This window comes from Procambarus clarkii, chromosome 16, assembly GCF_040958095.1.
Source record: "Procambarus clarkii isolate CNS0578487 chromosome 16, FALCON_Pclarkii_2.0, whole genome shotgun sequence".
NCBI classification, from domain to species: Eukaryota; Metazoa; Arthropoda; class Malacostraca; order Decapoda; family Cambaridae; genus Procambarus; species Procambarus clarkii.
In genome coordinates, this window is record NC_091165.1 from 37,416,328 (window position 1) to 37,435,854 (window position 19,527).

General features: G+C 36.6%; 1 protein-coding gene across 4 annotated transcripts in view; it reads left to right on the forward strand.

Annotated features, from left to right (window-relative positions):
- The first annotated feature begins 257 nt into the window (after positions 1 to 257).
- LOC123760144 (uncharacterized) overlaps positions 258 to 19,527 on the forward strand; it is a 124,847-nt gene continuing 105,577 nt past the window's right edge. For 3 of the 4 annotated variants that reach the window (XR_011228771.1, XM_069325456.1, XM_045745650.2), the window contains exon 1: positions 258 to 357. Coding sequence is in view for 2 of the 4 variants with exons in the window: in XM_069325456.1 (XP_069181557.1) it covers positions 283 to 357 (75 nt within the window). In the remaining 2 variants the exon portion in view is untranslated. Of the gene's footprint in view, positions 358 to 10,451; positions 10,532 to 19,527 lie in introns of all 4 variants that reach the window. The other variant, XM_045745652.2, reaches the window with a different exon arrangement.

Genomic DNA, 19,527 nt, shown 5'->3' on the forward strand with positions numbered 1-19,527 from the left:
ATATATATATATATATATATATATATATATATATATATATATATATATATATATATATATATATATATATATATATATATATATATATACATACATACATACATACATTTATGTCTCTCCTACTTTGAGATTGTAAGATAGCTGCTATGGAAACTAGTGTTATTAAGCACTTAACCACTGGAGGTGATAAGAGTGCTTTTACAAGCTCAGGGTATAGTTACGTCACAAACATTGTATAACTGATGCATTACAGTCAATCTTGGGTACAAGTCCATACACTTGATGATATATTGTCTCTCAGTGACGGGCCGAGCTTCTAGCTGTGTGGACGCCTCTCCTCTCGTCTTGACACTTGAGGTAACCACTTTGTTATAACACTGACACATGCACGCAACAATGTTATGTCCATTATAACATTAATAACGAAGAGTCACAAGAATGGCCAATGTTAATACATCACAAAACTTAACATAGTATTGGGTCATCCACTATATTGACATCATAGTGTATGTGACTCAACAAATTAAGACCTTAAAGTTTGTGAACATAATACTTGCTGTGAGAGGAAGTACTCTCCTCTCTCTCATCATTAACACCATTATTATATATAAGCTATAATATACAGACGGTCCAGGTCTGGTAGTGCAGTCGGGTTCATTCTCGACCCACAGCCGAGAATTCCGGGCGGGACATATTTCCTGTCACCTAATGTCCCTGTTCACCTAGTAGGAAGTAGGTACTCAGGAGGTAGTCAGCTTGTTGTAGGGTTGCATCCTGGAGGGAGGGGGGGAGGTCAGTAATTCGAAGCTGGGGTGGGGGGACCTCGATATAACACTAATGTGTATAAATATACTCCTTAACAGAATTTTCTCTTACACATCTATTCCATTCTATGTTATATCTGTCTTCCTTGTAATCACTGTTCCTTAGCTCACTCTCGGCTTCAATATTATCTGCGTGTCTTCCTCTTGGTTAACACTGTAGCCTAAAACATAATTTTCCTGTGTAGGCTACTTGACGTGTTATGTAAGGGAGCAAACATCAACTATTTTCAAAATATCTACTGCTTCATCATTCCCTCTTTTGTTAATCCAGTTTATTCCACTAAAATTAAAGTCACCCATAACACTGACCTAGATGCTCCAGATATTTCATCTCCAACATCAACATGCTTTGCTTCCATTCAAGCTGTCCTCCTAATAGAACGTCGCATTTTGACGTATACTCTAACTTAGGACAAAAATTGTAGTCCTAGAAAATTTTAGCGGCTCGTGAAATTGACGTACTGTCCCGTTTCTGTTTTAGGTCCTCTGGTAGGCTAGGATAACGTATACTTTAGTACCACTGTTTTTTGACGTTGGGGAACCTTAGGAGGACGGGCTGAGCCATCAATCCATCCATCTAACATTCTATCCATTCATCTGTGCATTCAACTATCCATCCATCTGTGAATTCAACCATCCATCCATCTGTGAATTCAACTATCCAACCATCTGTGAATTCAACTAACCATCCATCTATTTATATATCCGTCCATCCATTCACGTTTCCATAAATCTTTCTATACATCTATCTACTTATCCATCAACCTATTTATCCACTTATACATCCCTCTTTCCATCGCTCTCTCTTTATCCATCAGTCTAGCCATCGATCTAGCTATTAATTAACTCCTCTATCTATCTCTTGATCTATTAATCAGTCTATCCAGTCATCTATCTGCTGTCTATCAATCTGTCTGTGTCTTTGTTATTGTCTCTGTCTCTTTTGAGAAAATGTAATTGTATAATGTGTGGGTTGAAGTCGGTAAGAGGAGGCTAGTAGTGTGAAATTCGAAAAAAGCTAATAGTTTCCCCTTAATTCTGAGAGAGAGCGTCAGGACTTGAGAAACCTTTGAAGCTGTTGAAGGATTGCCTGTTTTATGGAACTATGGGCAAATTATAGATAGCAGGAAATTTTTGTTAATTTTCCCTGGGCTCCTAACTGGTGCCCAAATGGCTCAAGTCACCCTATTGCCCAAATGATTTTCTCATTGATATAACACTCCATTGTGATTGCTTTGTGATCTGTATAAGGGTGTGAACACCATTAACGGCAGGCCAGGGTACAAGTGAGTAGATGGTATGACCGCACAGCTTAAACTTTTTGTTTTTGTAAAAGTTTAAGCTATGTGGTCACCCTCAAAAGGGCAGAGGGTCCAACCTAGGAAAAAGGTTAGCTGGGCGGTACTCCATTTTAAGGTTAACTTTGTCAGTGCTCCGTTTTTTGTAAAATCGTATCAAGTCCATTTTCTGAGAATATGTTCATTAGGAGGCTGTTAAGTAATTCCCAGAGTCAAATGTTAGTTCTTGAACCCGGCTATACAGTTATCAGTATAGTTACTGTAGTGAAGTGTTCTGTAATGCCAACTGAATATAACAGCTTATTTTCATCAGTTGGTGCTTACCTCGCAAAAAAATCCCACAGACCCAGACATGTTATCACATATCTTACCGGTCGCTATCCTAACTCTCTTCTCCTTTCACCAGTCATCCTGACAGATGCTATGTCCATCATTCATTCACTAAAAACCAAAGCTGGGACCATTAGGGAAATACTATTTACGGTGTACAAGAGTGCTTCCCATGCCCTTGCATCACCCATAGCTCTGCAATTCAACACATCTCTAGAGTGTCATAACTTCTCTGATATCCTTTAAAAAAGCACGAAGAACGCCAGTTCATAAAGGAAGCGATACGGCAAACATTAACAATTACAGACCGATATCTAATCTACTTATATAATAAAAAATATTTGAAAAGATTATCTACAAACAGCTCTACTCCTACCTCGTAAAAATCAATATATTAAGTCCTTGTCAGTTTGGCTTCTGCTCCCAAAAAGGCACCAATGATGCAATTATTAGTCTGCTTGATATAGACAAAAATGAGTTTCCGATTGGACTCTTCATTGACCTGAGAAAGGCCTTTGATACTGTTAATCACAATTACCTCTTACGTAAACTCCATCATTATGGAATCCGAGGCCATGCATTGGACTATATCCAATCCTATCTTAGTGATAGACACCAATGTGTAGCCATCAATAATATAACCTCTCCCACTCTACCAATAACCGTTGAAGTGCCACAGGGCAGCATCTTGGGACCTCTCCTATTTCTTATATAAATCAATGATCTGTCTAATGTCTCTAACATTCTGAAACCTATTTTGTTTGCTGATGATACTACCCTCATCTACTCTAATCCCAACCCACATACACTAAACAATGTTGTTAATAATGAACTAAAAAAAGTCCACTTATGGATGTCAACCAACAAACTAACACTTAACATGGAAAAGACCTACTACATCTTATTTGGAAGCAAATCTACAAATGCAATTCAGCTTCAGATAGACAATGTAAACATTAGCAATAAAAATGATGGAAAGTTTCTCGGCCTATTCCTAGACAAGAGACTCAACTTCAATACCCACATACAACATATAACTAAGAAAGTCTAAAACAGTTGGTATACTCTCCAAAATCAGATATTATGTACCTAACTCTGCTCTCATCTCTCTATATTTTGCACTAATCTATCCCTATCTTAATTATGGTATCTGTGCATGGGGTTCAACCACTGCAAACCACCTCAAGTCCATCATCACCCAGCAAAAATCTGCTATCAGAATAATAACAAATTCTGCTTTCAGACAACACTCAGCCCCCTTGTTTAACTCCTTAAACATGCTAAACATAATCTCACTCCACAAATTCTCTTGTGTCAACTACATTTACAAAACCCTGTTCTTAAATGCAAATCCTGCTCTGAAATTCTCCCTGGACAATTGTAATAGGACCCATTATCACCACACCAGAAATAAATATATCTTTGATATTTCCCAGAGTCAAACTTCATCTGTGTAAACACTATGCAAATAATGGGACCCAGTCTATGGAACTCACTCCCTATTGAATTGAAAAGCTGTCCAACTTTTGCGTCATTCAAAAACAATACTAAAAAGTACCTAATTTCATCTTCATAGTTTTTTACCTTTTGCTTTAAAATTGCACTGTATCTATTGCTACCCAATCTTTATGTACCCAATCCGAACATCTTTACCATTGTGATCATTGCTGTCTTCTTATATGTGCTGTCAATCTGCTGTATGGTGTCTATTAATCTTGTTTAAATTACCAATCAAGCTGTCAATGTAATCAATCAGAGCTTTAATATACCAATGTGCTCTAATATGCTTACTAATCTCTCTCATCTCCTTTTTTTCTTGCAATGTATTTTTATCATTTTATTAATTCTGATAGAATTTACCTACTTAAAATTATCTGTTAGATTAAGGACCTGCCCGAAACGCTGCGCGTACTAGTGGCTTTACAAGATTGTAAATACTGTACTATGCTATGTATTCTCACAAACCCAATGCACCTTCTTGTATATAAATAAATAAATAAATCTATACAGCCCTTGACAAAAATAAGTTCCCAATTGGGCTCTTCATTGCCCTGAGAAAGGCCTTTGATACTGTTAACTATAACTACCTCTTACTTAAACTTCACCGTTATGGAATCCGAGGCCTTCCTCTGAACAATATTCGATCATATCTTAGTGACAGACACCAATGTGTAGCCATCAGTGATATAACCTCTCCCACTCTACCATTAACTGTAGGAGTGCCACAGGGCAGCATCCTAGGACCTTTCCTATTTATTAAATACATCAATGATCTGCCAAATGTCTCTAACAATCTTAACCTTACACTATTTGCTGACGATACTATCTTCACCTGCTCAGACCCCAACCCACACTCACTAAATAATGTTGTAAATAACGAATTAAAAAAAAGTCCACTAATGAATGTCAACCAACAAACTCACACTAAACATAAAAAAGACCTACTGTATTTTATTTCGTAGTAAATCGTCAAATGAAATTCAGCTTCAGATAGATGATGTTAAGAAAAACAATAAAAATGATGGAAAGTTCCTTGGCCTATACTTAGACAAGGGACTCAACTTCAGCACCCACATACAACACATAACCAAAAAAAAAAAAAGGTTGGTATACTTTCTAGAATCAGATATTATGTTCCAAATTCTGCTCTCAACTCATTATACTATAGTTAATCTATCCCTAACTTGCATAAGGTATCTGTGCATGGGGTTCAGCCACTGCAAACTACCACAAGCACATCATCACCCAGCAAAAATCTGCTATCAGAACAATTCTTCTTGGACATATGTAATAGAACACATAATCACCACATCAGAAATAACTATCTCTTTGATATCCCCAGAGTCAAACTTAATTTGTATAAACACTCTATGCAAATAAAGAGACCTGGTCTATGGAACTTACTTCCTAACGAATTAAAAAGCTGTCAATCTTTTGCCATATTCAAAAATAAACCCCAAAAGTATCAAATCTCAACTTCATAGTTTCCTACCTAGTGCTTGAAACTCGCACTGTATATAGTGTTAACCAATTCCCCAAAATATGTACCTATGCCATATAACTTTACTATTGTAATCATTGATGTTATCTTATATCATGTTATACACATAGTTTGCTACATTATATTTTGCAATAATCCTCAAATTATGCTAAAATGTACCTGTGGACAACCTATAAATTTACTTTAATGTGCTTACTTTTTTTTCTCTTGTCAAATTTCTTATACAATGTATTTTCTATATTTGCTTACAATGTATTTTTATACTTTCTTACAATGTATTTTTATACTTTCTTACAATGTATTTTATACTTTCTTACAATGTACTTGTAAACATTTTTAATTTTGCTAGACATTACCTTCTTAATTAAAATTATATGTTAGATTAAGGATCTGCCCGAAACGCTATGCGTGCTAGTGGCCTTACAAGAATGTAATACTTCAATTCTCTGTACCCAAATAAACCCAATGTACCTTCTTGTATATATATAAATAAATAAAATAAAATATAAATTACAAACTCTGTTTTCAGACAACACACAGCCTCTCTTTAAATCCCTAAACATGCTAAATATAAACTCGCTCCACACATTCTCTTGTGCCACTTACATTTACAAAACCTTGCTCCTAAGTGCAAATCCTGATCTGAAACCCTTCCTGGACAGATGTAATAGAACCTATAATCCCCACACAAGAAATAAATATATCTTTGATATCTCCAGAGTCAAACTAAATCTGTGCAAACATTATATGCAAATAAAGGACCTTGTCTATGGAACTCACTCCCTATTGAATTAAAAAGCTGTCCAACCTATGCATTACTCAAAAGTAAAACTAAAAAGTACATAATTTCATCCTCATAGTTTCCAACCTAGTGCTTCAAACTCGCATTGTAACTTATGCTACCCACTCCACCAATATATATATATATATATATATATATATATATATATATATATATATATATATATATATATATATATATATATATATATATATATATATATGTATATATATATATATAGGTGTCCTGTTTGCAAACTTCTACATGGGTACCATCGAGCAAAAAGTCTTAGTCGACATGAACTTGAAACCGGCCATATAATGCAGGTATGTTGACGACATTTTTACACAGGTACCTGATGTCAGACATCTGCAGAAGCTGAAGGAGGCATTTGAGCAGAGTTCCGTGCTGCGTTTCACTTACGAGACGGAAAAGGATGGGAAGCTGCCTTTTCTAGATGTAACAGTCATGGAAAAGGGCGGAGGTTTCCACACTGCAGTCTACACTAAGGAAACAAACATAGGAATGTGCCTAAATGCCAACAGCGACTGCCCTGACAGGTACAAGAGGAGTGTTGTTAACGCATACGTCGACCGTGCTCTCAGCCACAGCTCAGAATGGAAGCAAGTCGACGAAGAACTCTGTAGGGTAAGGCAGGTCCTAGTCAATAACGGCTTCTCCAATGGTTTCATCGAAGACATCATAAGAAGGAAAGTGAAAAGCCATGCAACCTCTGAAGAGACAACTAACGCAACACCTATACCCCCTATTAGACTATTTTACAGGAACTTCTTTTCCACAGCTCATAAAACGGAGGAAAGGGTCCTGAAAGATATTGTTAATAGAAACGTTATCCCTACAGACAAAAATCAGAGGATACAACTGACGATTTACTATAAAACCAGAAAAACGGCCAGCCTACTCATGAGAAACTCTCCAGACACAAAACAGAACGCTTTAAAAGAGACTAATGTCGTCTATGCCTTCAAATGCCCACTTGGGGACTGTAAGCTCCAAAAAACCCAGTATATAGGCAAGACAACAACATCTCTTTCTAGGCGTTTAACGATGCATAAGCAACAGGGCTCCATTAAGGAACATATAATCTCTTCCCATAACCAAACCATCGCCAGAGAAATCCTAGTAAACAACACAGAAATCATCGATAGATACAGCGATAGCAGGCGGCTTGACGTTTGCGAGGCACTACACATCAAGAAGTCAACACCAGCAATCAACAGCCAATTATTGCACAACTATATTCTACCCACCTCAAGACTCCGCTCCAATATAGAAGCATCAAGAAATATGGACCAATAGGCTTTCTACAAACACTTCTATTCAATACCCATTGTTTCTGTTCTGTCTTGTGTTGATACTTTTAATACCCTATTAATATCCCCTCCTGTTCTGTCTTGTGTTAATGCCACATCACCCTTCCCACCTCACTCAAATGTAGATATAAAATCAGAGATACGTTCTAATCAGTTGTGTATTTGTGAAGTCTTTGAAAATGTAATAAGTTTTACGAAACGCGCCCGTGTCGCGTCAGACTAGAAATAAAAATGAATTTTAGAGAAGTGATTTTTGATTTACCTCCAACAGTGAAGCGTAATGTACGAAAGATTGAGAAAATTCGTGTTAGAATTATTAATCTTACTTTTTCGGTCATATTTAATAATATATGTCTACAGGAAAGACTGCTACCAAAATATACTAATATATATATATATATATATATATATATATATATATATATATATATATATATATATATATATAACTGAAAACTCACACCCCAGAAGTGACTCGAACCCATACTCCCAGGAGCCACGCAACTGGTATGTACAAGACGCCTTAATCCACTTGACCATCACGACCGGACTAATGAGGTGATAGCCGAGGCTATTTGAACCACCCCACCGCCGGCACTCGGATAGTAATCTTGGGCATAGCATTTTACCAAATCACCTCATTCTTTAGGGCACACGTGAGGAACACAAATGCGAACAAGCCTGAATGGTCCCCAGGACAATATGTAACTGAAAACTCACACCCCAGAAGTGACTCGAACCCATACTCCCAGGAGCCACGCAACTGGTATGTACAAGACGCCTTAATCCACTTGACCATCACGACCGGACTAATGAGGTGATAGCCGAGGCTATTTGAACCACCCCACCGCCGGCACTTGGATAGTAATCTTGGGCATAGCATTTTACCAGTGCTATGAGTTTTCAGTTGCATATTGTCCTGGGGACCATTCAGGCTTGTTCGCATTTGTGTTCCTCACGTGTGCCCCTAAGAATGAGGTGATTTGGTAAAATGCTATGCCCAAGATTACTATCCGAGTGCCGGCGGTGGGGTGGTTCAAATAGCCTCGGCTATCACCTCATTAGTCCGGTCGTGATGGTCAAGTGGATTAAGGCGTCTTGTACATACCAGTTGCGTGGCTCCTGGGAGTATGGGTTCGAGTCACTTCTGGGGTGTGAGTTTTCAGTTGCATATTGTCCTGGGGACCATTCAGGCTTGTTCGCATTTGTGTTCCTCACGTGTGCCCCAAAGAATTAGGTGATTTGGTAAAATGCTATGCCCAAGATTACTATCCGAGTGCCGGCGGTGGGGTGGTTCAAATAGCCTCGGCTATCACCTCATTAGTCCGGTCGTGATGGTCAAGTGGATTAAGGTGTCTTCTACATACCAGTTGCGTGGCTCCTGGGAGTATGGGTTCGAGTCACTTCTGGGGTGTGAGTTTTCAGTTGCATATTGTCCTGGTGACCATTCAGGCTTGTTCGCATTTGTGTTCCTCACGTGTGCCCCAAAGAATGAGGTGATTTGGTAAAATGCTATGCCCAAGATTACTATCCGAGTGCCGGTTCAAATAGCCTCGGCTATCACCTCATTAGTCCGGTCGTGATGGTCAAGTGGATTAAGGCGTCTTGTACATACCAGTTGCGTGGCTCCTGGGAGTATGGGTTCGAGTCACTTCTGGGGTGTGAGTTTTCAGTTGCATATTGTCCTGGGGACCATTCAGGCTTGTTCGCATATATATATATATATATATATATATATATATATATATATATATATATATATATATATATATATATATATATATATGTCTAAGCCATGCATCTTCACCATTGTAATCACTGAACAAAGCCACAAGGGCCTTGATGAGGGTTTGAACCTATGCGTTGAGTGTTCCTAGACATGACTTAGTCAACTGTACCACGACATGGTCAAAAGAATTGCAAACTGGAGAGCTGCTGCCCTCACGAGGAACCCGAGTAGAGGCCACTTTAGGCTTCAGTAGAAGCCTCGGGATCTTCGTGAGGGCAGTAGCACTCCAGGGTTGCAATTCTTTTGACCATATCGTGATAAAGTTGTTTAAGGCGCGTCTGGGAACATCCAGCACATAGGTTCGAATCCTCATCAAAGCCCTTTGTAAATTTGTAAAGATTTGTAAATTTGATATTTCATGCTATTGTAATTTCTTTGTGTATCGTAATCGCTGCTATCAACTTATATCATGGTTGTTGTATTGACGGCACATTTTGCTACAATGTACCTATTAATAATCCTCAAATTTTGCTACAATGTACCTATTAATTTTATTCAAATTATCTTAAAATTTACCTGTTAATATTCTTCAAATTTTGCTACAAATTACTAATTTATATTACTTGTTAGATTAAGGACCTGCTCGAAACGCTATGCGTGTTATTGGCTTTGCAAGACTGTGAAACATCAGTGCTATGTACTCCCATAAACCCAATGTACCTTCTTGAATATAAATAAATAAATAAATACTATCAACAAGTCTCCAGCCTAATCTCATATCATCCATTATTATCTTCGCCCTCTCTACTCTTCCCCTGCGCTCTTTATCAGCCTTAAGCACACCACCCCCTTCCCCCTCTCACCCCCATCCCCCCCTCACCCCACCCTTCACAGCTTTGTTCGCAAAAATGTTAATGTTTTCACATCTGTTACCGTTTTACATTTCAGACGCAGTAAAAAAATAAAAATTCAGTTTAAGTTTCTCTGCTTTACTGCAATATTCACCAAATAGTTATTTTCAGAACAACAGGACAACTCTCGGCCGTCGCGCTAGTTCAATGTTCGCCAAATATAGTTATTTCAAACAACAGATTAGCTCTCATCCGTTTCCTTTATCAACATATTTTCCTTATCAAAGTACATTCTCTTTCCAGATGTCAGGTGGCCCTATCTCACCATTTTTGTACTCGCCCATCACCGAACGACATCACACTCGCTCGCGAAATTCTTTTAGGTAAAGATGGGTCATGACCTCTTTTTTAAGACACCTGTGTAAATATGCCCTCAGGTGTGGCTAGTGTCAGACCATCATTTTCTGACCAAAACAGATCATATCATTACCGTACTTCCCAGCTCTCACCAACAAAATAATTATCTCTCTTTCCCTCTGTACTTAATTTTCATACAATAAGTCATATGCATTAGATATTAATATCTTTTTTATTGTATTACTATTATTATCACATTTATTCATCTAATATTAGTTACATAAAACATAGGTAATAAATGAACACAAGTATATCCTAGTTTATCACTAGGATATCACTTTTCACTTCATGGCCGACGGGTACTTATCAACTGGGTGCCAAGTCATGTGGGAATAATAGGAAATGACATTGCAGACGAAGCTGCAAAACTTGCAACTAAGAGAAGAAATGTAGACATTTACATATCACAGATTAAGAAAGTAATTAGAAACAGAGCAATGCAAAAGATGTACAGTGACCACTACACAGCAGTTGGGTTGGTACAATAATTCAGCTAACTACGAACCACTTATGTTGATGAAAGGGAGCAGTAGAACAACAGAAGTACACTTACATCGCATCAGGCTTGGATACCCATGTGCATGGGAAATAGGCTTACAGGTTCCGGAAGATGAGAGGAAATGTCAGCACTGTGGAAAAATGCCCAACAGACCACTGGAACATTATCTAACACAGTGCACAGTTACAAACCCATTAAGATTTCAACTTAGATTCAACAGGGCAGAAGAAATTGTTAAATACATAGGGCAAAATCTTACTGAAGCGACCATACGAGTCATAAATACTCAGACTCCGCCCAAGTAAAACAGAAACAAGCAACACTTAGTGGGCCAGCCAGAGGCTTAGGGCCCGCGCAGGAATATATCTGCAAAAAAAATGTGAGTGTCTTAGCAAACGAATAAGTAACTTGAATATTTTGTTCTACGAGAGCACTATTAATAGCCGATAATCAGGAGGAAAAAAGGTGTTATCCTATGAAAAGGGGTGAGAGGGGGAAGGGGGTGAGAGAGAGTGGTGTGCTTAAGGCAGATAATGAGCGCGGGGAAATTGAATTGGAAGAGTAGAGAGGACGCAGATAAGAGCGGGGACGGTGCGGGTGATGAGTTTAGGGTGGAGACCTGTTGATAGCACAGAAACTATACTGATAACAGTATAGAGTCCTGTTCATGAATAACATTTGACCTTGGAAATTCCTTAGCAACCTCCCAATGAAAATATTCTCAGTAGTCGATTATTGATTAATCGACTACGATTAATCGATCAACAGCCAATTATTGCAGTAATGCAATAATTGGCTGTTGATTGCTGGTGTTGACTTCTTGATGTGTAGTGCCTCGCAAACGTCAAGCCGCCTGCTATCGCTGTATCTATCGATGATTTCTGTGTTGTTTACTAGGATTTCTAGGTTTACTAGGTTTACTAGAAATCCTAGTAAACAACACAGAAATCATCGATAGATACAGCGATAGCAGGCGGCTTGACGTTTGCGAGGCACTACACATCAAGAAGTCAACACCAGCAATCAACAGCCAATTATTGCACAACTATATTCTACCCACCTCAAGACTCCGCTCCAATATAGAAGCATCAAGAAATATGGACCAATAGGCTTTCTACAAACACTTCTATTCAATATCCATTGTTTTGTGTTCTGTCTTGTGTTGATGAAATTAATACCCTATTATTACTCTTGTTCTGTCTTGTGTTGATGAAATTAATACCCTATTAATGCCACATCTTGTTCTGTCTTGTGTTAATGCCACATCACCCCTTCCACCTCACTCAAATGCAGATATAAAATCGGAGATACGTAAGTTCTATAGAACTTACGTATCTCCGATTATACAAATACACAACTGAATATATTCAGTTGTGTATTTGTGAACTAAAGTCTTTGAAAATGTAATAAGTTTTACGAAACGTGCCCGTGTCGCGTCAGACTAGAAATAAAAATGAATTTTGGAGAATTGATTTTTGATTTACCTCCAACAGTGAAGCGTAATGTACGAAAGACTGAGAAAATTCGTGTTAGAATTATTATTCTTACTTTTTCGGTCATATTTAATAATATATATATATATATATATATATATATATATATATATATATATATATATATATATATATATATATATATATATATATATATATATATATATGTCGTACTTAGTAGCCAGAACGCAATTCTCAGCCTACTATGCAAGGCCCGATTTGCCTAATAAGCCAAGTTTTCATGAATTAATTGTTTTTTGACTACCTAACCTAACCTAACCTAACTTTTTCGGCTACCTAACCTAACCTAACCTATAAAGATAGGTTAGGTTAGGTTAGGTAGGGTTGGTTAGGTTCGGTCATATATCTACGTTAATTTTTAACTCCAATAAAAAAAAAAAATCACCTCATACATAACGAAATGGGTAGCTTTATCATTTCATAATAAAAAAATTAGAGAAAATATATTGATTCAGGAAAACTTGGCTTATTAGGCAAATCGGGCCTTGCATAGTAGGCCGAGAAGTGCGTTCTGGCTACTAGGTAAGACATATATATATATATATATATATATATATATATATATATATATATATGTCGTACCTAGTAGCCAGAACGCACTTCTCTGCCTACTATTCAAGGCCCGATTTGCCTAATAAGCCAAGTTTTCATGAATTAATTGTTTTTCGACTACCTAACCTACCTAACCTAACCTAACCTAACTTTTTCGGCCACCTAACCTAACCTAACCTATAAAGATAGGTTAGGTTAGGTTAGGTAGGGTTGGTTAGGTTCGGTCATATATCTACGTTAATTTTAACTCCAATAAAAAAAAATTGACCTCATACATAATGAAATGGGTAGCTTTATCATTTCATAAGAAAAAAAATAGAGAAAATATATTAATTAAGGAAAACTTGGCTTATTAGGCAAATCGGGCCTTGAATAGTAGGCTGAGAAGTGCGTTCTGGCTACTAGGTACGACATATATATATATATATATATATATATATATATATATATATATATATATATATATATATATATATATATATATATACATATATGTCGTACCTAGTAGTCAGAACGCACTTCTCAGCCTACTATGTAAGGCCCGATTTGCCAAATAAGCCAAGTTTTCATGAATGAATTGTTTTTCGATTACCTAACCTACCTAACCTAACCTAACCTAACGTTTTCGGCTACCTAACCTAACCTAACCTATAAAGATAGGTTAGGTAGGGTTGGTTAGGTTCGGTCATATATCGACGTTAATTTCAACTTCAATAAAAAAAAATTGACCTCATAAATAATGAAATGGGTAGCTTTATCATTTCATAAGAAAAAAATTGGAGAAAATATATTAATTCAGGAAAACTTGGCTTATTAGGCAAATCGGGCCTTGCATAGTAGGCTGAGAAGTGCGTTCTGGCTACTAGGTACGACATATATATATATATATATATATATATATATATATATATATATATATATATATATATATATATATATATGTCGTACCTAATAGCCAGAACGCACTTCTCAGCCTACTATTCAAGGCCCGATTTGCCTAATAAGCCAAGTTTTCATGAATTAATGTTTTTTCGTCTACCTAACCTACCTAACCTAACCTAACCTAGCTTTTTTTGGCTACCTAACCTAACCTTACCTATAAATATAGGTTAGGTTAGGTTAGGTAGGGTTGGTTAGGTTCGGTCATATATCTACGTTAATTTTAACTCCAATAAAAAAAATTGACCTCATACATAGAGAAAAGGGTTGCTTTATCATTTCATAAGAAAAAAATTATAGTAAATATATTAATTCAGGAAAACTTGGCTTATTAGGCAAATCGGGCCTTGAATAGTAGGCTGAGAAGTGAGTTCTGGCTACTAGGTACGACATATATATATATATATATATATATATATATATATATATATATATATGTCGTACCTAGTAGCCAGAACTCACTTCTCAGCCTACTATGCAAGGCCCGATTTGCCTAATAAGCCAAGTTTTCCTGAATTAATATATTTACTATAATTTTTTTCTTATGAAATGATAAAGCTACCCTTTTCACTATGTATGAGGTCAATTTTTTTTTATTGGAGTTAAAATTAACGTAGATATATGACCGAACCAAACCAACCCTACCTAACCTAACCTAACCTATATATATAGGTAAGGTTAGGTTAGGTAGCCAAAAAAAGCTAGGTTAGGTTAGGTTAGGTAGGTTAGGTAGACGAAAAAACATTAATTCATGAAAACTTGGCTTATTAGGCAAATCGGGCCTTGCATAGTAGGCTGAGAAGTGAGTTCTGGCTACTAAGTACGACATATATATATATATATATATATATATATATATATATATATATATATATATATATATATATATATATATATATATATATATATATATATATATATATATATATATATATATATATATATATATATATATATATATTAGTATATTTTGGTAGCAGTCTTTCCTGTAGACATATATTATTAAATATGACCGAAAAAGTAAGATTAATAATTCTAACACGAATTTTCTCGATCTTTCGTACGTTTCTTTTCACTGTTGGTGGTAATTCAAAAATCAATTCTCCAAAATTCATTTTTATTTCTAGTCTGACGCGACACTTGAGCGCGTTTCGTAAAACTTATTACATTTTCAAAGACTTTAGCTTACACATACACAACTGAATAGAACTTACACATCTTCGATTTGTTTATATCTACATTTGAGTGAGGTGGATGGGGTGAGGTGGTATTAATAGGGTATTAAATTCCTAAACACAAGACAGAACACGAAACAATGGGTATTGAATGGAAGTGATTTGTAGAAAGCCTATTGGTCCATATTTCTTGATGCTTCTATATTGGAGCGGAGTCTTGAGGTGGGTAGAATATAGTTGAGCATTAATTGGCTGTTGATTGCTGGTGTTGACTTCTTGATGTGTAGAGCCTCGCAGACGTCACTGTTTACCAACGTACCTGTGGACGAGACAATCGGGATGATAGCCGACAGAGTGTATCGTGATCCGGCCTGCACTCCTCTTGACATACCAGAAAATATTCTAAGGAAACTACTCCAAGCTTGTACTAAAGAGGCACCCTTCATGAGCCCGGATGGGCACATGTATAAGTAAGTAGATGGGGTCGCCATGGGTTCTCCCCTAGGTGTCCTGTTTGCAAACTTCTACATGGGTACCATCGAGCAAAAAGTCTTAGTCGAAATGAACTTGAAACCGGCCATGTACTGCAGGTATGTTGACGACATTTTTACACAGGTACCTGATGTCAGACATCTGCAGGAGCTGAAGGAGGCATTTGAGCAGAGTTCCGTGCTGCGTTTCACTTACGAGATGGAAAAGGATGGGAAGCTGCCCTTTCTAGATGTAACAGTCATGGAAAAGAGTGGAGGTTTCCACACTGCAGTCTACACTAAGGAAACGAACATAGGAATGTGCCTAAGTGCCAACAGCGACTGCTCAGACAGGTACAAGAGGAGTGTTGTTAACGCTTATGTCGACCGTGCTCTCAGCCACAGCTCAGAATGGAAGCAAGTCGACGAAGAACTCTGTAGGGTAAGGCAGGTCCTAGTCAACAACGGCTTCTCCAATGGTTTCGTCGAAGACATCATAAGAAGGAAAATGAAACGCCATGCAACCTCTGAAGAGACAACTAACACAACACCTATACCCCCTATAAGACTATTTTACAGGAACTTCTTTTCCACAGCTCATGAAATGGAGGAAAGGGTCCTGAAAGATATTGTTAATAGAAACGTTATCCCTACAGACAAAAAACAGAGGATACAACTGACGATTTACTATAAAACCAGAAAAACGGCCAGCCTACTCATGAGAAACTCTCCAGACACAAAGCAGAACGCTTTAAAAGAGACCAACGTCGTCTATGCCTTCAAATGCCCTCTTGGGGACTGTAAGCTCCAAAAAAAAACAGTATATAGGCAAGACAACAACATCTCTTTCTAGGCGTTTAACGATGCATAAGCAACAGGGCTCCATTAAGGAACATATAATCTCTTCCCACAACCAAACCATCGCCAGAGAAATCCTAGTAAACAACACAGAAATCATCGATAGATACAGCGATAGCAGGCGGCTTGACGTCTGCGAGGCTCTACGCATCAAGAAGTCAACACCAGCAATCAACAGCCAATTAATGCACAACTATATTCTACCCACCTCAAGACTCCGCTCCAATATAGAAGCATCAAGAAATATGGACCAATAAGCTTTCTACAAATCACTTCCATTCAATACCCATAGTTTCGTGTTCTGTCTTGTGTTTAGGAATTTAATACCCTATTAATACCACCTCACCCCATCCACCTCACTCAAATGTAGATATAAGCAAATCGAAGATGTGTAAGTTCTATTCAGTTGTGTATGTGTAAGCTAAAGTCTTTGAAAATGTAATAAGTTTTACGAAACGCGCTCAAGTGTCGCGTCAGACTAAAAATAAAAATGAATTTTGGAGAATTGATCTTTGAATTACCATCAACAGGGAAAAGAAACGTAAGAAAGATAGAGAAAATTCGTGTTAGAATTATTAATCTTACTTTTTCGGTCATATTTAATAAAATATATATATATATATATATATATATATATATATATATATATATATATATATATATATATATATATATATATATATATATATATATATATATATATATATATTCGGTCATATTTAATAATATGTATATATATATATATATATATATATATATATATATATATATATATATATATATATATATATATATTATATATATATAATATATATATATATTATATATATATATTATAGTTTGTATATATATATATATATATATATATATATATATATATATATATATATAGGTTTGTATATATATATATTATATATGAAGTTTGTATATATATATATATATATATATATATACATATATATATATATATATATATATATATATATATATATATATATATATATATATATATATATATATATATATATTAAATATGACCGAAAAAGTAAGATTAATAATTCTAACACGAATTTTCTCGATCTTTCGTACGTTTATTTTCACTGTTGGTGGTAATTCAAAAATCAATTCTCCAAAATTCATTTTTATTTTTAGTCTGACGCGACACTTGAGCACGTTTCGTAAAACTTATTACATTTTCAAAGACTTTAGTTTACAAACACACAACTGAAACTGAATAGAGCTTTGCACATCTTCGAGTTTATATCTACATTTGGGTGAGGTGGATGAGGTGAAAACGAACTTTCAACAATGGGTATTAAATGGGTATTAAATTCTAACACAAGACAGAACACGAAACAATGGGTATTGAATGGAAGTAATTGTAGAAAGCCTATTGGTCCATATTTCTTGATGCTTCTATATTGGAGCGGAGTCTTGAAGTGGGTAGAATATAGTTGTGCATTAATTGGCTGTTGATTGCTGGTGTTGACTTCTTGATGTGTAGTGCCTCGCAGACGTCCAGCCGTCTGCTATCGCTGTATCTATCGATGATTTCTGTGTTGTTTGCTAGGATTTCTCTGGTGATGGTTTGTTTGTGGGAAGAGATTATATGTTCCTTAATGGAGCCCTGTTGCTTATGTATCGTTAAACGCCTGGAAAGAGATGTTGTTGTCTTGTCTATATACTGGGTTTTTTCAGGCTTACAGTCCCCAAGAGGGCATTTGAAGGCATAGACGACGTTGGTCTCTTTTAAAGCGTTCTGCTTTGTGTCTGGAGAGTTTCTCATGAGTAGGCTGGCCGTTTTTCTGGTTTTATAGTAAATTGTCAGTTGTATCTTCTGATTTTTGTCTGTAGGGATAACGTTTCTACTGACAATATCTTTCAGGACCCTTTCCTCCGTTTTATGGGCTGTGGAAAAGAAGTTCCTGTAAAATAGTCTAATAGGGGGTATAGGTGTTGTGTTAGTTGTCTCTTCAGAGGTTGCATGGCGTTTCACTTTTCTTCTTGCGATGTCTTCCACGAAACCATTGGAGAAGCCGTTGTTGACTAGGACCTGCCTTACCCTACAGAGTTCTTCGTCGACTTGCTTCCATTCTGAGCTGTGGCTGAGAGCACGGTCGACATAAGCGTTAACAACACTCCTCTTGTACCTGTCCGGGCAGTCACTGTTGGCATTCAGGCACATTCCTGTGTTTGTTTCATTAGTGTAGACTGCAGTGTAGAAAACTCCACTCCTTTCCATGACTGTTACATCTAGAAAGGGCAGCTTCCCATCCTTCTCCATCTCGTAAGTGAAACGCAACACAGAATTCTGCTCAAATGCCTCCTTCAGCTCCTGCAGATGTCTGACATCAGGTACCTGTGTAAAAATGTCGTCAACATACCTGCAGTATATGGCCGGTTTCAAGTTCATGTCGAGTAAGACTTTTCGCTCGATGGTACCCATGTAGAAGTTTGCAAACAGGATACCTAGGGGAGAACCCATATATATATATATATGTATATATATATATATATATATATATATATATATATATATATATATATATATATATATATATTAACAATAAAATATAACAATTGTTACAAGCATTATCTATTGACTGAAAAGGGAAAAAATAGCTTTTTATAATACAGAGATCACACTAACAGGTCACACATACATACATACATGACAGGGCAGAAGATGAGGAATGATGGTTGGGGATTGTGGATGTGGAAGATAAGGATAGTACTGGTAGCATAGATTGTGATGATGGTGGTTGTGGTACTGGTAGATGAGGGAAGAGGGTAGGTAGTGAGAACTACTGGTAGATGAAGGTGGTGGTTAACAAGGAGTACTGATAGATGGATATCAGAGTACTGGTAGATAGCAATATTCGTTGAAAGCCTACTCAAGATAAAACAAGAGAATAACTCAACTCACTTGAAACCACTTTTCCACGTTTAACTCTA